This window comes from Geotrypetes seraphini, chromosome 9 (genome assembly GCF_902459505.1).
Source record: "Geotrypetes seraphini chromosome 9, aGeoSer1.1, whole genome shotgun sequence".
Classification (NCBI taxonomy): Eukaryota; Metazoa; Chordata; class Amphibia; order Gymnophiona; family Dermophiidae; genus Geotrypetes; species Geotrypetes seraphini.
Window position 1 is genome coordinate 184,943,855 of NC_047092.1, and position 26,071 is coordinate 184,969,925.

The window sequence follows — 26,071 nt, forward strand, 5'->3', positions numbered from 1 at the left end:
TAAGTATAGACAGCTCACCAGGTCGTGCAGGTGCAAGGCCGGAGGGTTAGGACATTGATGGGAAGATAGGACTTCGATGAGAAACCTAGGGGGCAAGGGGGCCCCTTCTGGTGATTAAGGCAGGTCATGACCTGTTGGGCCGCTGCGGGGACGGACTGCTGGGCGGGATGGACCTCTGGTCTGACCCGGCAGAGGCACTACTTATGTTCTTATGTTCTTATGATAGTTTCTAAAGTTAGCATTTATGAGTCCCCAAGAATGCGTTAGGTCTCTCAATAAAGCCTCCACTGTACCCAGTGGCATAGCGAGAATGAGTGGCGCTGGGGCAGTGGTGTCCCTCTACCCCCCCCCCCCAGGCTCCTTCCTGACCTCCCTGCCGCGAGCACTCCCCCGTTCCCTTCCGTCGTGTCGGCTCTCTTTCTGATGTCACTTCTTAGGCGCGGGACCCAGAAGTGATGTCAGAGAGAGCCAACACCGACGCGGGCAGCGAATTCGTGACGCTTCTCGTGCCAGGAAAATTAAAGAGGTACGACGGAAGGGAGCGGGGTGCACACGTGTCGAGAAGGAGCAGGGGGGCAGCGCCTGGGATGGACCGCCCCTCCCCCCCCCTCTTGCTACGCCACTGACTGCACCTGGTGCTAGACTGAGAGTGATTGATATTCAACGTGGTTTAAGCGGACAGGAGAGGCCACCGGTATTCTGCAGTGACCTTTCCTGCTGGATATTGTCTCTGATCGCCGCAGCGCTGTCCGGTTGCCCGTTCATCGCGTCGCTATTAACTGAACTATGGTCTTGTCTTTAAGGATAATCTTGAAATGGAGACTCTGCAGATGGAATGTCAGAAGGACGGGACATGGAGCAACACGATACCCACATGCAAAAGTAAGAAAGAAATTCGACCGTTTCTCTCGCTTCCTTATCATTTCTAACCAGAAGCAGAGGTAATGGAATGGGGTTTGCTTATACAACAAGTGGAGTGATTACGACTCCAGTAAATGCTACCCTCTGAGACTCCCAAGTCTCTGGGCTACTTCTTCCTGGGCTTTATAAGCAGGTGGCCTAATTACAGATTTCACATTTATTTATTTATTCAATTTTCTATACCGTTCTCCCAAGGGAGATCAGAATGGTTTGCATGAATTTTTCCCTATCAGTCCTGGTGGGCTCATAATCTGGGGCAGTGAGGGGGGGAATTAAGTGACATGCCCAGGGTCACAAGGAGCAGTGAGGGTTTGAACCCACAACTGCAGAGTGCTGAGGCTGTAGCTTTAACCACTGCGCCACTCTCTCCAAATATATATATTTTTGGGTACAATCTGATTTTGGAATCAGAAACACAAACATTCAGGATCCAGTCCATGCCCAGACCTGCACCAGCTACTGTGTCTTCTGATTGTACAGAATGGACATGAACTAGCCACTAGCCAGGATTTTCTACACCCAAGAACAGCCTTTTACCATCCAGAAGCGTTCATAATAAGCTTTACAAAACATGGCTTGTTGCTGAAAACTTAACTCCCAGGTTAGGGGGCAGATGATTTAAATCCTGATAGTCGTGGAGTCTGATAGGAGATCTGAACTGCTGTTAACACTATGCAGAGATTTGTCCCCAACAGAGCCTCGTGGCAGTGCCCAGAGCATTCGCCCCAACCCTGACAATTTTCCTGCTCTCATAAGTGCCTTATATTTTCAGATATTGACTACACCGCCTGCTGGGCAGGATAATTTGACACCCAGACTGTCCACAACACAATGCAGCATCTGGGGGTTGCCACAGCAACCCACACCATTTCCTCTGAGAAACAGCTGATCAATAACGTCTATTATGGCTAGTTATTGAAATCTATCTGCAGGGTTGCTCCAAAGTAACGACTAAGTGGTGAAACATGGCACAGAGTCCATCACATAGGTCAAAGGCAGACAGGATCTGTCCAGTGGGAATGTAGTTAGTAGTTACCTGTGTTGTAACTCTGGGACAGGAAGTGGTGCAATGTGTCTGTGAGGCAGTAATAGACTGTAGGAAGGGCTCAGCGAAGCTGGTCCATTTAGTCCACCCCGTGTGACTATTGTAGCCAGGGATATCTCCCAGCAGTCAACAGCGCAGGGCTGACCACCAACTGGAGATCACTCTGCATCAAAGTCCATTTTGCCACCTCCAATTTTGGAATCTCTCCAGGTTGGGGGTAGATGAGTCCTGTGATTGTATATGTGACCCAAACCCTCACCCATTCTTACAAGCATAAGGATGAACGAGGGGCCATTGAAAAGTACTCAGCCCAATCAACAAGAGAATGATGTGGAGCAGGGGTCTCAAAGTCCCTCCTCGAGGGTCGCAATCCAGTCGGCTTTTCAGGATTTCCCCAATGAATATGCATGAGATCTATGTGCATGCACTGCTTTCAATGTATATTCCTTGGGGAAATCCTGAAAACCCGACTGGATTGCGGCCCTCAAGGAGGGACTTTGAGACCCCTGATGTGGAGCCTACAAGTTATTCTACACTTTTCATGATGCTTTTCATCTCAATGATATGAAATAAAACAAAAAGCGTCAAGAAAAGTGTGGAATATAACTTGTAAGTTTCACGGCTCCACATCATTCTCTTCTTGGTCGGGCTGAGAACCTTTCCCAGCCCCTCCTATTGTGATGTCATAATGCCTCCTTCCACCAATGCCTAAGAGCCAACCTCATCGGTGATGTCACAATGGCTGGGTTTCCCTCTACTTGGGCCCCTTACTAGATGCATTTGCCTCATTGAAATGAAAAGTGTGGAATCGCTTGTAAGTTTCATGGCGCCACATCATTCTCTGAGAACTTTCCAGCAGCCCTTCGTATTGTGATGTCATAATGCCTCATTCCACCAATGCCTAAGAGCCAACCTCATCGGTTATATCTGGCTTTGTGCAGGCGAGCAAGATGTACAAACAGGATGTATAGTGCCAAGTATTGGTGCTTATGTATGTAATTTATACATATAGTGAGCCCTCTGAGCACACCACCCTTGCGATGTAATGTCTGATGTGTAATGGATTATATGTCCAGCATCTTAGGGCACTCATCCATGCAGTACCACCCCAAACGTAGAAATGCCTTTGAAATTTTGCCTCCAGATATCCACTAGCAGCATTGCCAGCTCAGATCAGGATGATGAATTTGGACTCAAGTCTCCAGCTTGCAGTCTGAAGGGCAGTACTCCCGCGCTTAGCTCATTTGCTCTGTTGTGTATCTGAGGTGGTGGATTTTCTGCATGAACTTTCTTTGCATGACACCTAATCCTGCTCTTTCTCTCTTTCTCTTTTCTTCTTGCTTTATCCATGCCCCTCTTTGCTTTTTTCCTCGCTCTCTGCCTCTGCTACACTACAGTGAAAGAAACCAGAATGAAGTGAAGATCACTAGTGGGCCAAAGGACGGAGTGAGCTGCAACTCTAAACCTGCAGATGAGACACTTACACAGGTCGAGATAGCTAGATCCTCGGAAGATGTAAATCTATGCAGGATGTATATAAAGTTTATGTAGCAGCTCAGGCTCCTCCCCTCACCAGTGCTGTAGCACTTAACATCCCGTACCAGATTCTTTTCACCCCCCCCCCCTACCTACCTCACAATTCAGGCCGAATGTCAGACAGGAAAAGAAAACCCGACCGCACTGCAGTGGCTGCCAGAATCCCCATCCTGTCTGCAGTTGCGAGCTGGGATGTCTCATGTTCTGCGTTCATGGCAGGACTCGGCATACCGCATGGAAGAAAGTACAGATGGGCAGCCAGAACATTTTCACTTCCGGGGACGTTTGCTTTGTTTGTTTTCAGAGGCCATTTTTTTTTTCATCACAGGAGCCAAGTTGTTGAGTGTAGACTCTTGTGAAAGAGGGCACACTATATGCCTCTGAAAGGCAGTGCACACAGTGCGCGCATGCACAATGGTTCACACGTGTGACAGCTTACGTGTGCGCAGCTGGTGAACTCTGCAAATAGCATTCGCTCTCTCAAAGGAATTTGCACTATCATTGGCCAATGACAAAATGAATTTTCACGATTTTTTTCTGCTCATTTTTTGTAGAACAACAATGGGATATGTCATCAGTTTTTCTCATTCCATTGCCAAAATACGCCCTAGAACAGGGGTAGGCAATTCCGGTCCTTGAGAGCCGGAGCCAGGTCAAGTTTTCAGGATCTCCACCATGAATATGTATGAGATGGATTTGCATGCACTGCCTCCTTGAGATGCAAATCTATCTCATGCATATTTATTGTGGATATTCTGAAAACCTGACCTGGCTCTGGCTCTCGAGGACCACAATTGCCTACCCCTGCCCTAGAAGAAAGTCTGTGCTTCAGCCTCCAGGCTAGTGACTTTCACAGGGGTTATTTAGACCTGGGTTTCCTACAGAATCTTTTTATTATCAGAATCATTTGTACTGTGAATTTCTCCTAAGGGTAATAAAATACACTCCTGAGTTCACTTCTGTTTCTGCAAGCTGTACTATTTCATTTTCAATGTTGCTGGGTGTGGCCTAATGGTTAGAGCAGTGAGCTGAGATTCAGGAGAGCTGAGTTCAAATCCCACCTCTTCCACAAACGATCCTTGCAAACCTGGGCACATTACTTCACCCTCCATTGTCTCAGGTGCAAACTCAGGACTAAATTTACTAACCTGTGTTAACGTGATAGCCCCAGGGACAAATAGAGATCTTGTGTTAATGGGCAGTAAACATAGAAACATAGAAATAGACGGCAGATAAGGGCCACGGCCCATCTAGTCTGCCCACCCCAATGACCCTCCCCTACCTTTCTCTGTGAATAGATCCCACGTGTCTATCCCATTTGGCCTTAAAATCAGGCACGCTGCTGGCCTCAATAACCTGAAGTGGAAGACTATTTCAGCGATCAACCACCCTTTCAGTGAAAAAGAATTTCCTGGTGTCCCCGTGCAGTTTCCCACCCCTGATTTTCCACGGATGCCCCCTTGTTGCCGCGGGACCCTTGAAAAAGAAGATATCTTCTTCCACCTCGATGCAGCCCGTGAGATACTTGAATGTCTCGATCTTGTCACCCCTCTCTCTGCGTTCCTCGAGTGAGTACAGCTGCAACTTATCCAGCCGTTCCTCGTACGGGAGATCCTTGAGTCCCGAGACCATCCAGGTGGCCATTCTCTGGACCGACTCCAGTCTCAACACATCCTTACGGTAATGCGGCCTCCAGAATTGCACACAGTATTCCAGGTGGGGCCTCACCATGGATCTATACAATGGCATAATGACTTCAGGCTTACGGCTGACGAAACTCCTGCGTATGCAACCTATGATTTGCCTTGCCTTGGATGAAGCTTGCTCCACTTGATTGGCAGTCTTCATGTTCTCACTGACGATCACCCCTAAGTCTCGTTCTGCTTCAGTTCTTGTTAGGATCTCGCCATTAAGGGTGTAAGTCTTGCATGGATTTTGGCTGCCCAGGTGCATGACTTTGCATTTTTTGGCATTGAAGCTGAGTTGCCAGGACCTAGACCAGCGCTCCAGTAGGAGTAGGTCGTGCATCATGTTGTCGGACATTGAATTTATGTCTGTTGTGCTTTTGCCCACTACATTGCTTAGTTTGGCGTCATCGGCGAATAATGTTATTTTACCTCGCAGCCCTTCTGTCAAGTCTCTTATAAAGATGTTGAATAGGATCGGGCCCAGGACCGAGCCCTGCGGCACTCCACTGATTACCTCCGTCATTTCGGAGGGGGTGCCGTTCACCACTACCCTCTGAAGCCTACCTCCAAGCCAGTTCCAAACCCATTTCGTCAATGTGTCGCCCAATCCTATAGAACTCATCTTGCTCAGCAACCTGCGGTGTGGTACGCTATCGAATGCTTTACTGAAGTCCAGGTACACAATGTCCAGGGAGTCCTTAACATCCAGCTTCCTCGTCACCCAGTCAAAGAAGCTGATCAGATAGGATTGGCAGGATCTCCCCTTAGTAAATCCATGTTGACGGGGATCCCGTAGATTCTTCTCGTTCAGGATCGTATCCAATTGGCGTTTGATTAGAGTTTCCATTAGTTTGCACACTATTGATGTGAGACTCACCGGTCTGTAATTTGCTGTCTCCATCTTGGAGCCTTTCTTGTGTAGTGGAATGACGTTAGCCGTCTTCCAGTCCAACGGGACGTTACCCGTACTAAGGGAGAGATTGAAGAGCGCGGATAGCGGTTCCGCCAAGACATCACACAACTCCCTGAGCACCCTGGGGTGTAGATTGTCAGGCCCTATTGCCTTGTTAACCTTGAGCTTTGACAGCTCACAGTAGCACAACTTCAAAATAATGCAAGCACCATCCAGTTGGGTTTTCAGGATTTCCCCAATGAATATGTATGAGATCTATTTGTACACGATGGAGGCAGTGCATGCAAACAGATCTCATGCAGATCCACTGTAGAAATCCTGAAAACCCGACTGGGTTACCCAATCCTGCCTTGGATTATAAACCCTCTAGGATGGGGGCTGCAGGGCTGTCTTAACCATTAGGCAAATCTTAAAAAAAAAAAAAAATGCTGCTACATAGCACAAGTATGTAATAATAAAAAAAAGAACATGTCTTTTTTTTTACATTTTTTTATGGCACTTTACACTATATTCATGCATCTTAGCCTAGCATTAGGCTTGGAGACCTATTGAGATAACTAGAGAGTTTAGAGTAGTCCATTTGCTTTTTGGAGGCGCTGAAACCTGTGGAATCATCATGTGACAGCTTCCAGCATTCGCACAAGTGATTGCACCATTGTAGTGTATGTTATTCTGGCTCACTAACTTTGCAAGCTGAGCGCTTCATATGGTTGGAGCAAGTTTACAACTGAAACATTGTTACTAAGATCTTGGGGGTAATGGTGGACAGGTCAATGAAGCCGACGGCACAGTGCGCAGCGGCTGCTAAGAGAGCGAATAGAATGCTAGGTATAATCAAGAAGGGTATTACAACCAGGACGAAAGAAGTTATCCTGCCACTGTATTGGGCGATGGTGCGCCCACACCTGGAATACCGCGTCCAGTTTTGGTCGCCATACCTTAAGAAGGATATGGCGTTACTCGAGAGAGTTCAGAGAAGAGCGACACGTCTGATAAAAGGGATGGAAAACCTTTCATACGCTGAGAGATTGGAGAAACTGGGTCTCTTTTCCCTGGAGAAGAGGAGACTTAGAGGGGATATGATAGAGACTTATAAGATCATGAGGGGCATAGAGAGAGTAGAGAGGGACAGATTCTTCAAACTTTTGAAAAATAAAAGAACGAGAGGGCATTCGGAAAAGTTGAAAGGGGACAGATTCAATACAAATGCTAGGAAGTTCTTCTTTACCCAACGTGTGGTGGACACTTGGAATGCGCTTCCAGAGGACGTTATAGGGCAGAATACAGTACTGGGATTTAAGAGAGGATTGGACATTTTCCTGCTGGAAAAGGGAATAGAAGGGTATAAATAGAGGATTACTGCTCAGGTCCTGGACCTGTTGGGCCACCGCGTGAGCGGAGTGCTGGGCAAGATGGACCTCAGGTCTGACCCAGCACAGGCATTGCTTATGTTTTTATGTTCTTAAATGTTACTGGATTACACTGAACATTTTTCCTGCTAGGAAACTTTGCTGGCCTTTTGGAGGTCTCGATGAGAATAGACAGTTCTCTAACTCATTATGACCGATGTGGGTGGGGGGTGCTTAACCCATTCACTAATATATTAATTATTTTGTTTTTTAGATGTATATTTAAATATTCAGTTCCAAAATTTTTTATTGAAATTTTATAGAATAAACATACATTCAAACAGGAGAGAATATAAATCCTGAAAAGCTTGTCTATAAACTATATCATACATCAGATGCATATTTACATTTTTTCTTTTTTAATTATTGCAGACTTTTGCTATTTAGCAGCATTTTTGATTAAGATTTGTTCTTTTGAGTGCTGACTTGAACCATAATATTCCCCAAGATAATGGCTTAAGCATTAGGCAAAGCAGGCAGCAGCTTCTGGGGGAGGGGGGGTTGTGTGGGGGCACAGCCACTGCAGTGAAAGTCACACAACAGATTTTGACAAACAACTCAAAGAACCATCAGCAAATCCATTTACCAGCTGGGTATTTTCAAAGGGTCTGACACTGAACCTGCCTCTCACGGTCAGCAGCAATCTCCGGGTCGCTCCTAGGGACTCTGGTGGCAAAATGACTGCCATGGCCTCTAGCAGTAATCTCTAGACTACCGCTAGAGACTACAATAGCCATTTTGCCGCTGGAGTCACTAGGGGCAGGAGCGAGTGGGTTTTGCCCCTGCCCTGATCATCCACTAGGCCACCAGGAATGGACAAGTAGGCCCAGGGGAACCTACTTGGACATAGACGGAGGCAACTCAGGTTGGTGGGTCAGATGTGTTGGTGATGGGCCTTGTCCGACTGGAGAGGGTCAAGACCCACAGAAGTCCCTGCAGTCAGCACGTGTCCAGTCAGATACAACTATTCAGCACCAGTGCTTGTACGTGGACTAATATTAACTAACCAAGGCTAATTTAGTTGACCAGTCGGTCCTTTAAAAAAACCGCTGGTTGACTATTGACTGGATTTTCAGATTCTAATGAAAGAAAAGGTCATTCATTTTTAACCTACATTCTGCCAGAAGCTTATTTGTTTTAAAGAGTTGACCTCACAACTGAAAAAATAACTAGCTTTGTCCTAGTTTTATCCCCCCAACACCCTTGTCTTGCCTCCTTCCAAGTATAAGGCCAGTTCTCCTCAGAGTTCAATAAACCATGCTTAAACTCTTGTCCTGTGCCCACAATAATCCAAAAAGAAATCCATTCCATAAAGTAAATGATTTGAATGACAGAAAACCCTGGTGCAGTCCATCTGGTAAACAGTGTAATCTGATCATTTTGCCATGTGCCAAATATGTGTTAAATGTACTAGAATTCATTTTCCCTCCAATGCTAAGAGGTGAGAATTGCAACACGGGAAAAGGGATGGAGCTTCTGCTTTCGGTCCATTGGGAGAGCTCTAGCGGTTCTGGTTCTGTCCGTAAGAAAAGCGCAAACGTCTCCCCGATTTCCACAAGCAATGTAGGAAGAGTTAAGTCTTTCCCCCTCAAGCAGTCACGCTCTAAGGTAATCGCATCGGGAAAGCCCTGAATGAAACCTGACAGATGTCAATTATCTCTGAACAGAAGCGCCGTTCATAATTAAGAATCACAGCTGGAGCTTCAGAGCTCTTAAGAGAACGTTTCCTCATTTTACTTTGGGAAATAGGTTCAGGGTTGGAAAAGTTTGGCTCGTCCCAAGTTCATACAAGAAGCTGCTGTTCCACAAGGAGCAAAATCTCTACGGTGGAAACGTGAATGGGGCTGCGTCTTGTCCCTTTACTGATCCGCTGCCTGGAGGAGAGTGTGGCGCAGTGGTTAGTGCTACAAGCTCAGCACCCTGAGGTTGTAGGTTCAAATCCTACACTGCCCCAGGTATATTAGATAGACTCTGAGACCACCGGGACAGAGAGGGAAAATGCTTGACGTACCTGTATGTGAACCGCTTTGAGTGTGGTTGCAAGACTATAAAACAGCGATATACAAGCCTCAGTCCCTTCCCCTGATGTCATAATGACTGGCAGAAACTCAAATAGTAGCAACATTCCAGAGCTGAGTTGTGATGTCATAATGCCTCATTCCACCAATAAGAGCCAACCTCAGCAGTGATGTCACAATGGCTGGATTGTCCTAGACTTGACTCACTTCTGATATTGTATTAGAGGAGAGGGTGGCACAGCGGTTAGAGCTACAGCCTCAGCACCCTGAGGTTGTGGGTTCAAATCATTGTGACCCTGGACAAGTCACTTAATGCTCCCCCGCTCCAGGTTCCTTAGATAGATTGTGAGCCCACCGGGACAGACAGGGAAAATGCTTGAAGAACCTGTATGTAAACTGCTTTGAGTCTGGTTATAAAACTACAAAAAGGCGGTATATGAGTCCCAATCCCTGTATAGTGGCCAATATTCAAAGTGATTTAGCCAGCCATTGGCCAGTAAAATTGCTTGGTTGAGGCTAGCTGCAAATTTTTAGCAGCACTTGGCCAGCTAAATGCCACTGAAATTCACTCAAAGGCAGCTACGTTGGGGGTGTTGTGGGATGGAGTCACCATTTGGCTGCTTAAGTGCTGATATTCAGCCCTTAAGCGGCCAGGTTTAGCACAAGGATGGAACCCTATAAAAGTTTCAGGTTTTATTAAAATCTGATATAGCGCCTTATCAAAAATCAAAGCGGTTTTACAAAGTATTATTAAAATTTAAAATACAACAACAAAGCAATATCAAAATCGACAAAAGAATGACCGACAGACAAGAGCTGATGGAACGAGAGGTGACAGGGCGGAACTACAATGTTTGGATAGGAAAGAAGAGAAAAGGGAGAGGAAGCCAATACGTTACTCTTCCCTTGGAAAGAAAGTCATAAAATATCTGTTCCTATTAATATCCAAGGAGTAACGCTCAAACAAATTAACAAAATTCGGATTTTAGGTGTCATTCTTGATGAAAACCTAACTTATCATGACCACATTAGCTATGTGGTCAAAACTTCTTTTTACAGATTACGTCAAATCCGTTCTATTTCAAAATTTCTTTGTCCCAAATCTTTAAATATACTTATTCATTCATTGATCATTGCAAAAATTGACTATTGTAACGCTTTATTCAAAGGAATGGCCCAAAAAGAAATTAGAAAATTACAGATCATACAAAATACTTCTATCAAATTAATTATGGGTGCCAAAAAATTTGATCATGTAACCTCACTATTACAAAAAGCACATTGGCTCCCAGTGGCACACCGAATATTATACAAGTTATCTTTACTCACCTTCAAATCTTTATTATCCAAAACTCCATCTTTCATTTATAAAGTTCTAATTCCATACACCTCTCAAAAAACTTTGCGATCCAATCAACAACTTTTATTGGTCATTCCCTCTCTTAAAATCATAAATACCAGAAGACAGTACATTTTCTCTGTCACAGCACCGCAAACATGGAATTCTCTCCCACTTTATTTAAGGGAGGAGAAAAACCTTGATAAATTCAAAAGCCAACTCAAGAGTTTTCTTTTTAAAGACGCTTTCAATACTTAATTGAAATGCCAATTGCTCTTCACTACTCCCTTTCACTTCAGTCAGCTATATATTTACACTATATCTAAATGTGTATTTTGTTTTCCCAGCCATTTTGTGTTTTAACCCTTATCGGTCCCTCCTTTCCTATCATAAATTGTATTTCTTCCCCCTCATTCCCAATGTTTTCCTGTCCAAATTTGTCCAGTTTTTTTTTTTAATGATTTTTAGATTTTTATTATATTAATGTTAACATTTTATTATGTATTTTCTGTAAATGTAAATCGCTTAGTAATAATGATAGGCGATTAATCAAATGTTGAATAAAACTTGAAACTTGAAACTTGAAGCGGGTGCGTCGGCCAAAGAGGATGGACTAACGAAAGCTTAAACCTCCTTAAAAGGACGATCGTAAATCAAACGCATCTTTGAAAAGAAATGTTTGTAAACTGGATTTCAATTTGTCAAGGGACGTGATCTCTCTTAAATGGCTGGGAGCCGAATTCCAGATTGAAGGGGCCGTAACAGAAAAAAATCCTAGTTCTCATAGTGTTAATGTGTCGTAATGAGGGGATAGGCAGCAGATTTTGGTTAGAGGAACGTAGAGAACGATGAACTCTGGTTGGCCAGCGACTTTCGTTTATTTACATATTTTTAAAATTTCTAGACCGTCTTTTTCAAAACAGTTTACAAGAAGTCACATACATAAAATATTAAGAGACAAATCCAGCCTTGCATAAAATCAATTGCTCAGAGAAATGCATCTACAAAGAGTTCAGTCTTTAACATTTTCCTAAATGGCCGACAAGGCCATTCCATAACTTGACTCCTGCACATGTGACAGTCCTGGCATTTGTTTCCAGATATTTGGGATCTTTGTGGTTTATAGCGAGACATCATATTCTTAACAATTTCAGGCATCGTACCATATAAAAATTGGTGACATAATTGGTGATATTGAATCCCAAATACAACTGGCAACCAATGCAATTGTCGAAGAAATGGAATAATATGCTCATATCTTGATGTTCCAGTTATCAATCTGGCCATGGCACTCTGGACCACCTGTAATGCCCTGCACCAGGTCTTGATTATTCGATGTGTCCTATATCTCCTAAATCAAGGCCCCTCAAGTGCTGAATATCGACTTAAGGAATTATGTGTTAGCTAGCTCAATAAATAACCAGATATTCAAAGGAATAACTCCGTCCGCAGTGACCAAAACGCTCTTGCACTGTCTCTCCCAGTTTGGCTTTCTAATTGCCCAAATGACCCAAAATTCCCTTTTTTGTGGTACATTTGTGTCAGCAGGGCTTTGGACTGTGAATAGCTGTCATGCGTCCTTCAGCATGACCTGAAAACAATTCCCAGTTCCCACCATGACAGACAGGTGCATTTCTTGTGCAGTGACTCAGCCATGCAACCAGTGCTGTCGGCTGACTTCATTGTGAAGGGAGGTTTTGCTGTTCTTTTGTCTGGAGGAGCAATAAGATACAGCAGGACTGGTTTTGTTGAAGTCTTTCCCTGGCAGTTGGAAGTTCTTGGCTGAAGAGCTTAGCCCCAGGCATACGGATCATTGAAATCACATCAAGATTTATTTGATAAAGACATCGGGTCAATACACAGTCCACGGTGCTCCGCATTTTGCCAACCACTTCCTGTGTTAAAGTCAGAAATTGAAACTGGGCTGTGCAGGGGCACTGGCATTGAATTTCCAGGTTTCTGAAGCTGGCATCGTGCAATATTCAGTACTTAATTGGCTTTGGGGCACCCCATAAGGATTGCACTGGTTTTTATTTGGTCCTACTTATGCAGTTAAATGCTGAATATCGCACTTAAATCGACCAAGTGCCGACTCAGCCCCAGAACTTCCCCAAAATAGCCGGTTTTCAGGTTGGCACTAACTGGTCATTTTAGATGGCCCTAACCAGTTACGTGGTTAGCTCTGAAAAGGCAATTTAACCTGCCAGGAGCCATTTCTGGTAGGGTTACCAGATTTCGCCCTAAGCCCTGCCCCGTTCTGTCCTGGTCTCGGCCCAACACGAACTTCATCTCTTCTTCCCCTGATTTTTTTATTCCATTCTGAACAAAGCCCATTACATCACAACTGCTGGTGTAGCAGAAATAGATACACTAAAAATGTAGGGGTCCTTTTCTTAAGGCGTGCAACCGATTTAGCACCTGCTAAGTCAGTTAGCGTGCCTTAATAAAAGGACCCCTTACCCCCTGCGATAGCAGTTTCTAGCGTAGAGAGCCGCGCTGAATAATCCGTGCTGCTCCCGACGGTCCTAGAAACTCAGTGAGTGTTGGAAGCAGCGTGGGCCATTCAGCGCGGCTCCCACGCTAGAACCTGCTATCGCAGTTTCGTAAAAGGAGGCCATAGCGTGATGTGGGTTCGGATCCTCTACAGTCGCAGATCTGTGGTAAGGCCTGACTCAGCTGTAACCCTTAGCGAAGTTGTCCTGACACAATAACTACATTTGTAAGGTTCCCCATGTTGCTTGTCGTTCTAGTTTATTAGACTTTCTATCCCCCCAATATACAAATAAAATTTTAACTTTATGTAGAAAAGCACATTATGGGAATATTTTATTTCTAAGGTTATATATAAGAACATAAGAGTTGCCATACTGGGACAGACCAAAGGTCCATCAAGCCTGTTTCCAGCAGTGGCCAACCCAGGTCCCAAGTAGCCAGCAAGATTTCCCTTGACAAAATCCCTGTTGGCTTTCCCTTATTAATCCATGCTTATACACAGAAGAGAAAGCTCCTTTTCCAGAGAGCTTCCAATCTAGTCTAAGTAACCATCTCTAAAGCAACGCTAATTAGTGATGATTGAAATGGCAGTCAAAAAGAATCAGTCCCTGGACACCTCAGTACTATCCAAACAGTGCCTGTGTATAATATGCAAATGCAAATAGCGCCAGGGGAATATGCTGAAAATGGTTATTCGATTAACAGCTGTCCTGACTTATCCGCTGACCATTTACATTTCTAATGATAATTAATGATCTCTAGTGATAACTTACACCTCTTTAATAAAACTGTATTTCATCAGGATGCTTTTAAACTACAGTATTATGATGTTCTATCATTAACGCTCTGTGAAACCCCAGGTAGTCTCTTTATCTCCATTTGCCTCAGTTCAAATCCCACCTCCGGTACCGGCTGATTCTCACAGAGTCACTTTATCCTCAGATCCCAGCTCTGGCACTGACCTGAAGGAGTCGCTTTTCTCTCCCCACCTCAGTCAATCCAGCTTTAATGAAAATAATATTATAAGCATCACTCCTTTATCTAGCTGAAGGTTTTCAGGCAGCCCAGACCGAGGAAAGTGCTTCCAGGCTCATGAGAATCTACTTTGATCGAGACAAAGTTCAGATATGTGTGTGTGATTAAGTGTGGCACATTACTGAGTTAACAGGGATTGCATATTTGCTGTTTCCCAGTCAAAACTTCTGTTGAAACTGGTGCTGTCGGGGCTCCCCAGTATTGAGCAAGCTCCTTCATTGTGGTCAAGGAGGGGATCACCCCCAGCCATCTTGAAATGTTGGTCCCTGTAGTCTAAACAGTATCAAACAAGTGTTTCCACAGTCAGAAATGGAAGTCCAAAATAAAAGAGGCAGAAAATTGTGTAATCCAATGATCTTGATGGGAAGTTGATTAAAATCAAATCGATCTTCACTGAGTGCCTGACATATAGTAGGAGAGGGACCCAACACGGTCTATGTTTCGGCTAGCTATAGCCTTCTTCAGGGGTCTGGGTCAGTATACACTTGATGGAATGTGGAGGTGGATACAAATAAAACATAAAATCCTTCCCGGGGCCACACGGAGATCAGCATTGCACGGCCACAGCTCCCGGCTCCCGGAGGGAAGGGAGGGCTGCCGGGGCTTCAGGAAGTACTCGCTACCAACCGAGCGACCGGGCTGCCAGTTCATCCCAGCCCGGGCCTCAATGGCAGGGCCCTGGAGGCGTACCTCTGCAAATCAGGGCAGGGCTGTGAGAGAGCAAACTCTCAGTGAAGTGGAGATCGCTTTGACTTTATGGCATTTTAATCAACTTCCCGTCAAGATCATTGGATTCCACAAGTTTCTGTCTAAACCGTATCAGCACCTTTGCGTTCTCACTTCGTTTTTTATTTTCCTCCTTTAGTTCTGGACTGCAAATCTCCAGCTCAGCTTGAAAATGGATTCATCAGCTTCTCCACTGCGAAGAACCTCACCACCTATCGATCGGACATTCAGTATTCCTGCCAGCAGCCGTATTATGAGATGATGCCAAACATTACCGGTATGGAACCATGCATGCATGCAGGCCCACTTAAACCATGCTGAATAGCGACCCCTACGGTACATTTTTTTTTTTTTTTACTAAGACCTGCATAATCTGCAAAGCAGTCATTACAGTAGCAGCACAATCCCAGAGAGTTTTGAGACCTTCCTGCAGTGGATTGTGGGTAGGCTTTGAGTTGTCCATTGACTTTATTTGAAAATAAGGCTCCTATAGTTGTCTTTACTCCTCTGTAGAAGGTCTTCATGTCATAACCGTCTGTCCAATTGTGGCTCTTTAGGAACATACACCTGTGAAGGAGGAGGAAAATGGATGAGTCTGGAACTGGGAGACAATTTGCCAACATGCCAGCCAGGTACGTCTGAAAAATAAACCGCCAGAGACCTAAGACCCAAAAGGGGTGGAATTAATTATGCTCAGAAGTTAATTATGCTCACAGCCAAAAGCTATAAACCACTGTGTATAAATCTTTTAAGAAGGCCCATCCAGCCTGCCCATCCACAGCATCCACTATCTTCTGCTCTCCTTAAGAGATCGCACACGACCCTCCCAAGCTTTCTTGAATTCAGACACAGCTTCTGTCTCCACCACCTCTACTGGGAGACTATTCCACGCATCTACCACCCTTTCTGTAAAAAAGTATTTCTTAGATTGCACAACCTCATTCTATGTCCTCTCACGCTTGAGTTTCCTTTTAATTAAAAGAGATTCACCTCATGCCTTTTTTAGCCACTTAGGTATTTAAACAACTCATCATTTCTCCCCTTTCTCGCCTTTCCTACAAAGTATACTGTCAGCAGCTACTGAAGTTTCCTTCGTAACCTCCTGCTCTTGAACTCCCCCTCCCTATTGAAGCAGCCAGGCAGCCGGGCAGGAAGGATGCCCACTCCCTCCTACCCCCAAACCCCATCCCGTACCTTATATCTGAAGGTCCGGCTGGAGGGATGTTCATACCCTCCGGCCAGCAAGCCTGCCACTCCAAAATGGCAGGCCTCTCCTTCCAAGTGCATTCTGGGATGCATCAGGGAGGGACCTAAGGTTCTGACTGGCTCAGATGCTAGAGCCCCCCAATAGGCACAGGGGGGGGTTGGGGTAGGTTTAGGGGTATGGGGTGGGGGGCCTATAGCCCTTGGAGGGCATCAGGGGGAGTTCAATTTTGAGAGGTATCAGGAGCTCCAGGGGGTTCTGAGGGGGGTGGCAGCAGGAGGGAGTGGGCATCCCTCCTGCCCTGCCACAGCCGCTCAGCTAAATGTATCGAATGATTCCCTTGCCACGATCAACTAATGGCAAGGGATCCCTTGGCGATTCTCTAACCAGCACCTATAACATGGGCACCAATTAGAGAATAGGGCTTGGCAATTTGGTGGCGTTAGGTGTCTGTCCATTAAGACAGACGTGATTCTTTATAGGACACCGGTATGCAATTCTCAGCAGCTGCTGAGAATTGACATCCTATACAGAATCTGCCACATAGGGCCCAATATTCAAAGAATCTGTGCTCCTAACTTTAAGAGTTGTGCTCATAAATTGGCCTCTTTGAAAATTTACCAGGGTTGAGGACATAAATTTTTAATGGTAGAGATCGATATTCAGCCAGTGGGTGGTAAGCGCTTTGCTGACCGCTGAAAGAGTTATTCCCATATATTCAAAGCCAGGGCCGGTGCAGGCTTCAGAGGGTGTAATAGGACAGAGTACTTTACAGGGTTTCAAAGAGAAATTGGATATATTCTTGAAAGAAGAAGTTATTGAGGGATATAGATAGGGAAGATATAGGATGAAGAAGGGTACAGTTAGAAGGTTATAGATAAGGTAGAAAAAAATAAAAGGATTGAAGGGATAGAGGGGTACATACAGAAGACTACTACGCAGATCCTAGACCTGATGGGCCGCCACGCGAGCGGACTGCTGGGCACGATGGACCTCTGGTCTGACCCAGCAGAGGCATTTCTTATGTTCTTATGTTCTTAAATATTTGGTTATTTGTAAGCCAGTTAATACATAGCTGCTTAAGTCAATATTCAGCTCTTAAGTGGCTATAGGCTACTGCATTAAAAAGAGCATAAAATTAGACGTACCTTTATGTGATCCCATTTATGTGGCAAACCTGGCAGTTTAAGGGCTAACTCTGTCCTCAGAACGCCCCCAACATAGCCAGCTGTGAGGTTGCTGCTAATCGCACTATTTAGCGACACTGACCAAGCGATTTAACCACTCAGTGGCCGGCTAAATCGCTTTTAAATATCGGGTCCAAAATTTCACTGAACTCTTCAATTTACGAGCATAAAAAGCGGGCGGTCACGGTGAATTTAGGGCAGGGAAAGGGAAATCAGCATTGAGTCCCGGCTTAGGGTAGGCTGGGGATGGCTTTGACAGGAGCTCTAGTAATTTGGGATGGTTTAGATAGGCTGGAGTGAGCATCGACGGCAAGTCCAGTAGTTGGAAGCTTAAGCGCAGAACCGTCTATAACCCAGAAATATCAGTGGACAAAGTCAATTGAACTTAATCATGAATTTATAATGCGTGTACTATTGGATGGTCTTTAGATGCTATCATTTACGATGTTACTATGATTTAGCTGTGGGAACCAGCTGTTACCGTTGTGGCCGGCACTAAAAACCGTGCTACAGTTTTGTAAAGATGGAGGGGGGGATGTTTTCATGCAGTTACTGGATGAGTTATAAATTAGTCCTGAATCTTGCAAAAACAGAATTAATATTGATAGGAAGAATTGACGATCCACTGTGGCCAGAATCAGTTAAAGTAGACAAGGTTCTGATTCCTGTGTGAAAGAAGATGAAAATTGTGGGAGTTTGGTTGGATTCTCTTTTGACTAAACGCTATTTAGTAAATTATACCAACTTTGCGGCTCATGCTGGAAACCCTCTATTGAGGAAACTTTGATTAGCGAAATGCACGGCTCTGTTGAGCCAACGGATAATCCACTGTTTGAGCAACATTGTTTAGAATGAAACATAATGAAATGTTAGAAAGCAATAATAAAAAATGTTGAACGGTTGGTAAAAAGAAGGTTTTTGACTAGTGATTGAAAGTCTGGAAGGTATGTCCTGTCTCTTGAATTGAGTGAACGATCTTTTTCCTCCATTTTTCCATATAAAAGTGTAGACTGAGTTTCGGCTCCATCTTGGGTTGAGACTTAAGTTTATGAACAGAACTTTTATGCTCCTAACTAAAAATGAATTTTCAGCTGAAAACGTAGGCGTCTTAGTTTGGCTGAAAGCAGGGCAGACATTTAGGAGTTTAGATTTTTTTTTTTTTTTTTTTTTAATATATCGGACCCATAGATATTGATTTACACAAATAATTCTGGAACAGAATCTGGGCACCCAGTTGTCCCTGTAGAAGTGACTCTCAACATGCTGTATGTAGGCACCAAATTTGTGGCCCTCAATTACAGAACGGCCCCAAAAATGTCTTACCAAATCTGAAATCCAGGATTCTGAATCCTTAAGCGTGATCAGTGGAGTGCCGCAGGGCTCGGTCTTGGGCCCGATTCTATTCAACTTATTCATAAGAGATATGACCCAAGGACTTAGAGGAAAGGTATCACTATTTGCCGACGACGCCAAACTTTGCAACATAGTAGGTGAAAGCAGTTTGCCTGATAATATGACGCAGGATCTACTGCTGTTGGAACAGTGGTCAGCAACATGGCAACTAGGCTTCAATGCTAAAAAGTGTAAGGTAATGCACCTGGGTAAGAAAAACCCGCACAGAACTTACATACTAAATGGTAAGACCTTGGCCAGGACCACAACGGAACGTGATCTAGGGGTGATCATTAGTGATGACATGAAGGCTGCCAAGCAAGTGGAAAAAGCTTCCTCCAGGGCAAGGCAAATGATGGGTTGTATCCGTAGAGGTTTTGTCAGCAGGAGACCTGAAGTCATGATGCCGCTATAAAGGTCCATGGTGAGGCCTCACTTGGAATATTGTGTTCAATTCTGGAGACCACACTACCGGAAGGATGTGCTGAGAATCGAGTCGGTTCAACGCATGGCCACTAGGATGGTCTTGGGGCTAAATGATCTCACATATGAAGAAAGACTGAATAAACTGAGGCTGTACTCACTTGAGGAACGAAGAGAGAGGGGAGACATGATTGAAACGTTTAAGTACATCACGGGCCGTATCGAGTCGGAAGAAGATATCTTCTACCTCATGGGCCCCTCGACCACCAGGGGGCATCCGCTGAAAATCAGGGGAGGGAAGTTCCATGGCGACTCCAGAAAATACTTCTTCACCGAAAGAGTGGTGGATCATTGGAACAGACTCCCACTGCAGGTGATTGAGGCCAACAGCGTGTCAGATTTTAAGAGAAAATGGGATATTCACATGGGATCCCTAAGGGAGTGAAACCAGGGGGCGGGTATTTGGAATGGGCAGACTTGGTGGGTGACTTCTGCCGTCTTTTCTATGTTTCTATGTTTCTATGTAAGACGTGGAATAGGAAGTGTATTATCGTGGCAGCTTTCTTCACGTGGTTAGTAAGAGCCCTTGCTTTTCTCTCATCTCACATACCAAGTCTACACCAGGTTTCGATAGACTTTCATCTGTCTTATATTACATTACATTAGTGATTTCTATTCTGCCAGTACCTTGCGGATCAAGGCGGATTACTAAAGAAGTTATCTGGCCATTTCCAGAGGAATTGAAGAGTAGAGCGAGATGCTACAGAGAATTGGGATGAGTCTTACGGTGTTAGTTTGTCTTCAAGGATGTCTTGAATAGGATGGTTTTTATTTCTTTTCTAAACGATTTATAGTCTGGAGTCATTCTCAGTAAACTGGAGAGTTGGTGGTCTAGTTTTGCTGCTTGAGTGGCTAGAAGGCCATCGTACAGTTTTCTGTTGTGACAGCCTCACCGCTAGAATGAAGTAGTTTATTCCCTGAGTGCTTACGAATTCACGATTTTCCTGCCGCAGTTTGCAAATCACGCCGTCACAAATGTTTCAGTTGGATACTGTTATGAATGGGCATCAGTTTTTCTTAATAAAACACACAGACTGGATCCTCTTAATGAAGACGATGGTGTTGGCCTCATCAGAAGGAACACTTTGCTATCAGATCTGGGCTTTGGCATGCTGTGTCATAAAGTCATCATAATAGCATGTGATACCCAGGATGTCCCCTGGGGTCTACAGCGGCCCCTGATGGCTAACATTCCATCTGAACCACCTAAATAGCTGGATATTTGGATATTATCCACTTTTTTCATTTCTTCCCAGTGTCAGGTGAAAGGTTTCTTTGTTTTGTCTCACAACATAAAGTTTTACACACTTCTGAATTTCACAGAATAGCGACTGGAGGACAGTTGAGTGACTTATGGATATAGATCTGGACTAGAGAATGACATGGCAGCTCATTTTCCCGTCCCATCCCCCGCGCATTCTTTTCCTGTCCCTGCAAGCTCCAACCTCATCTGCACAAACCTCAACCATTTTAAAATCATAAGTGTTCAAGGCTTGTGCAGTTAAGGCAGAGCTTCCAGGAATGGGGCAGGGACAAAACTTGTCCCCATGTCATTCTCTAATCTGGACCTTAGATGTTCAGATGTCAACGTTCTATGTTTTCATCTCGGGATAAAAAAACGACCCACCCTGCTAACATCAGAAATGGACAAACCATTGGAAATGTGGAAGATGTGCAGATAACTGTGTGTTAGTGAAATAGAAACACGTGGAAATTGGAATTTGATCATAACGCCCTTTTCATTTCTACCTATCTGGGGAATCCTCTCTCTCTCCCCTTTTCCCTTAGATTATACTCTTTGCTCTCCTCCTCTTCACCTTCCCAGCTCTTCCTCGGGTTCCTTTCCATTTGTTTCGCAAGGTGCTAGAATATAGGAGCAGGCCAGCACAGAGTTTGTGCCTCAGCTGCACAAAATCGGGTTTCAATCTCTTTAATATTGGATAATAATGTAGATGTAAAAGAAGAATACTTGGGAATATCAATCAACATAGAATTCCCAGACTTCTAAACCAATCCATAAAGTGTCACACAAAATAATGTCTGCTTATCAAGAAGCCGGCGCTCTTATGGACTCCGGCGCAAATTCAGCCACATGAAAACAGGACACATAGGAGAGGAAGGGGAAGCGTGCATTTTCTGGGTCTCCCTGCTGCAAGATGGTCATCCTTACCATTGGCCTAACTGCCAGAAAGAAAGAGCAGAGAACGCTGGCCTTTTAAATTCGCTAGTGTAGCCAAAAATCTGCTCATCACTGCTTGCCCTGGATCGATAGCATGGAATGTTGCTACTCTTTGGGGTTTCGAAATCTTGCTTACTCTGAGATAATGGAATGTTGCTACTCTTTGTGGTTCCAGAATCCTGCTTACTCTGAGATAATGGAATGTTGCTACTCTTTGGGGTTCCGGAATCTTGCTTACTCTGAGATAATGGAATGTTGCTACTCTTTGGGTATTCCGCATGGAATGTTGCACTCTATGGGGTTCCGGAATCTTGCTTACTCTGAGATAATGGAATGTTGCTACTCTTTGGGGATTTCGCATGGAATGTTGCTACTCTTTGTGGTTCCGGAATCTTGCTTACTCTGAGATAATGGAATGTTGCTACTCTTTGGGGTTCCGGAATCTTGCTTACTCTGAGATAATGGAATGTTGCTACTCTTTGGGGATTCCGAAATGGAATGTTGCTACTCTTTGGGATTTCGAAATCTTGCTGGCTCTGAGATAATGGAATGTTGCTACTCTTTGGGGATTCCGCATGGAATGTTGCTACTCTTTGGGGTTTCGAAATCTTGCTTACTCTGAGATAATGGAATGTTGCTACTCTTTGTGGTTCCAGAATCCTGCTTACTCTGAGATAATGGAATGTTGCTACTCTTTGGGGTTCCGGAATCTTGCTTACTCTGAGATAATGGAATGTTGCTACTCTTTGGGTATTCCGCATGGAATGTTGCACTCTATGGGGTTCCGGAATCTTGCTTACTCTGAGATAATGGAATGTTGCTACTCTTTGGGGATTTCGCATGGAATGTTGCTACTCTTTGTGGTTCCGGAATCTTGCTTACTCTGAGATAATGGAATGTTGCTACTCTTTGGGGTTCCGGAATCTTGCTTACTCTGAGATAATGGAATGTTGCTACTCTTTGGGGATTCCGAAATGGAATGTTGCTACTCTTTGGGATTTCGAAATCTTGCTGGCTCTGAGATAATGGAATGTTGCTACTCTTTGGGGATTCCGCATGGAATGTTGCTACTCTTTGGGATTTCGAAATCTTGCTTACTCTGAGATAATGGAATGCTGCTACTCTTTGGGGATTCCGCATGGAATGTTGCTACTCTTTGGGATTTCGAAATCTTGCTTACTCTGAGATAATGGAATGTTGCTACTCTTTGGGGATTTCGCATGGAATGTTGCTACTCTTTGGGATTTCGAAATCTTGCTTACTCTGAGATAATGGAATGTTGCTACTCTTTGGGATTTCGAAATCTTGCTTACTCTGAAATAATGGAATGTTGCTACTCTTTGGGTATTCCGCATGGAATGTTGCACTCTATGGGGTTCCGGAATCTTGCTTACTCTGAGATAATGGAATGTTGCTACTCTTTGTGGTTCCAGAATCCTGCTTACTCTGAGATAATGGAATGTTGCTACTCTTTGTGGTTCCGGAATCTTGCTTACTCTGAGATAATGGAATGTTGCTACTCTTTGGGGATTTCGCATGGAATGTTGCTACTCTTTGTGGTTCCAGAATCTTGCTTACTCTGAGATAATGGAATGTTGCTACTCTTTGGGGTTCCGGAATCTTGCTTACTCTGAGATAATGGAATGTTGCTACTCTTTGGGGATTCCGAAATGGAATGTTGCTACTCTTTGGGATTTCGAAATCTTGCTGGCTCTGAGATAATGGAATGTTGCTACTCTTTGGGGATTCCGCATGGAATGTTGCTACTCTTTCGGATTTCGAAATCTTGCTTACTCTGAGATAATGGAATGCTGCTACTCTTTGGGGATTCCGCATGGAATGTTGCTACTCTTTGGGATTTCGAAATCTTGCTTACTCTGAGATAATGGAATGTTGCTACTCTTTGGGGATTTCGCATGGAATGTTGCTACTCTTTGGGATTTCGAAATCTTGCTTACTCTGAGATAATGGAATGTTGCTACTCTTTGGGGATTTCGCATGGAATGTTGCTACTCTTTGGGATTTCGAAATCTTGCTTACTCTGAGATAATGGAATGTTGCTACTCTTTGGGGATTCCGCATGGAATGTTGCTACTCTTTGTGGTTCCAGAATCCTGCTTACTCTGAGATAATGGAATGTTGCTACTCTTTGTGGTTCCGGAATCTTGCTTACTCTGAGATAATGGAATGTTGCTACTCTTTGGGGATTTCGCATGGAATGTTGCTACTCTTTGTGGTTCCGGAATCTTGCTTACTCTGAGATAATGGAATGTTGCTACTCTTTGGGGTTCCGGAATCTTGCTTACTCTGAGATAATGGAATGTTGCTACTCTTTGGGGATTCCGAAATGGAATGTTGCTACTCTTTGGGATTTCGAAATCTTGCTGGCTCTGAGATAATGGAATGTTGCTACTCTTTGGGGATTCCGCATGGAATGTTGCTACTCTTTCGGATTTCGAAATCTTGCTTACTCTGAGATAATGGAATGCTGCTACTCTTTGGGGATTCCGCATGGAATGTTGCTACTCTTTGGGATTTCGAAATCTTGCTTACTCTGAGATAATGGAATGTTGCTACTCTTTGGGGATTTCGCATGGAATGTTGCTACTCTTTGGGATTTCGAAATCTTGCTTACTCTGAGATAATGGAATGTTGCTACTCTTTGGGGATTTCGCATGGAATGTTGCTACTCTTTGGGATTTCGAAATCTTGCTTACTCTGAGATAATGGAATGTTGCTACTCTTTGGGGATTCCGCATGGAATGTTGCTACTCTTTGGGGTTCCGAAATCTTGCTTACTCTGAGATAATGGAATGTTGCTACTCCTTGGGTTTTGGCCAGGTACTAGGGACCTGGATTGGCCACCGTTAGAACGGGCTACTGGGCTTGATGGACCATGGGTCTGATACAGTAAGGCTATTCTTAAGTTCTTATTTGCAGTTTCAAGCTATCTGAACGTTTTCCAACAGAACCATTTTGAATTGCATTATGCAAACTGTCTTATGTCCATGATTAAGATGGTTTACAGTCATTAATAGATATCTTAAGTAGTATTTCACTGCTCTTACACATAAGGCCAACCTGCCCAGGCCCACCCAATCTCGGCTCAGACTGCCTATCGGATTCCTACCCGCAGTCACTCAAGTCCTGGCCAGCTGCACTCAGCCATCCTCAGCCTCAGCCACCAGGGCACAAAATTGGTGTTTTGCTTTTACTGGGGGTCGTGGTTGGACTGCATCTGCTCAGTCATCTCGTCATGGTTCTCTTTCTCCACGTGGATGCAGCCAAATTGTGCCGGCATTTCCCGTGGCAGCTTCGCAGCTTTGTGGTTAATTATCTCCCCGTGGCCGCAGGCAGCAGAACTCAGGCCTCCAGCTACGGCAGCAGCCGCACCCTTCACTCCCCCGTTGCAGCCCAATGGGCTTTGTGGAAGAGTGAAGCCACAGGCACCCACTACAGAAAACATCAGGGCACTGACCTCCAGAGAACAAGGCAAACTCAAGGAAGCAGGTAAATAAATACTGTGTAATTTTATGGCCACTGACCCATGACACACATGACCCATTGACTCATTATCAGCTCTGTTCTTTCACGTAAATGCGAGATGCTCAAAGTATCTCAAACATTTATATGCGTAGGTTATACCAGTGTTTCCAAAGTCTGTCCTGGAGTACCCCCTTGCTAGTCTGGTTTTTAGGATAATCACAATGAATAAGGATGAGACTGATTTGCGTACGTTGCCTCATGTATATTCATTGTGGATATCCTGAAAACCAGACTGGCAAGGGGGTACTCCAGGACTGACTTGGGAAACACTGGATTATGCCATAATATCATTTGTGGCTTCTGGTTTACAGGGTTTAATACACCGCCTTTCCTAAAACTATAGCAAGGTGATGTACAATGCAAAATATGCACTAGAAACAACAATGGTACGCGCATTCACGCTTAAGAACCTAAGGATCGCCTTATGTGGTCAGACCAATGGTCCATCAAGCCCAGTAGCCCGTTCTCACGGTGGCCAATCCAGGTCCCTAGTGCCTGGCCAAAACCCAAGGAGTAGCAACATTCCAGCATCTCAAAGAATAGGAAGATTCCGGAACCCCAAAGAGTAGCAACATTCCATGCAGAATCCAAAAAAGAGTAGCAACATTCCATTATCTCAGAATAAGCAAGATTCCAGAACCCCAAAGAGTAGCAACATTCCACAGCTTAGATTATGATGTCATAATGCCTCATTCCACAGTGCCTCAGAGCCAACCTCATCAGTGATGTTACAATGGCTTAATTGTCTTATACTTGGCTCATGTAAGAACATAAGAATAGCCATACAGGATCAGACCAATGGTCCATCAAGACCAGTAGCCCATTCTCACGGTGGCCAATCCAGGTCCCTAGAACCTGGCCAAAACCCAAGGAGTAGCAACATTCTATTATCTCAGACTATGCAAGATTCTGGAACCCCAAAGAGTGCAACATTCCATGCGGAATCCCCAAAGAGTA

General features: G+C 44.5%; 1 protein-coding gene across 3 annotated transcripts in view; it reads left to right on the forward strand.

Moving 5' to 3' along the window:
• Window positions 1–26,071, forward strand: part of MASP1 (mannan binding lectin serine peptidase 1) — an 83,250-nt gene that overhangs the window by 33,101 nt on the left and 24,078 nt on the right. For 2 of the 3 annotated variants that reach the window (XM_033957576.1, XM_033957574.1), the window contains exons 8-10: window positions 804–882; window positions 15,263–15,400; window positions 15,681–15,755. In XM_033957576.1, the coding sequence (XP_033813467.1) occupies window positions 804–882; window positions 15,263–15,400; window positions 15,681–15,755 (292 nt within the window). Of the gene's footprint in view, window positions 1–803; window positions 883–3,363; window positions 4,169–15,262; window positions 15,401–15,680; window positions 15,756–26,071 lie in introns of those variants that run through there. The other variant, XM_033957575.1, reaches the window with a different exon arrangement.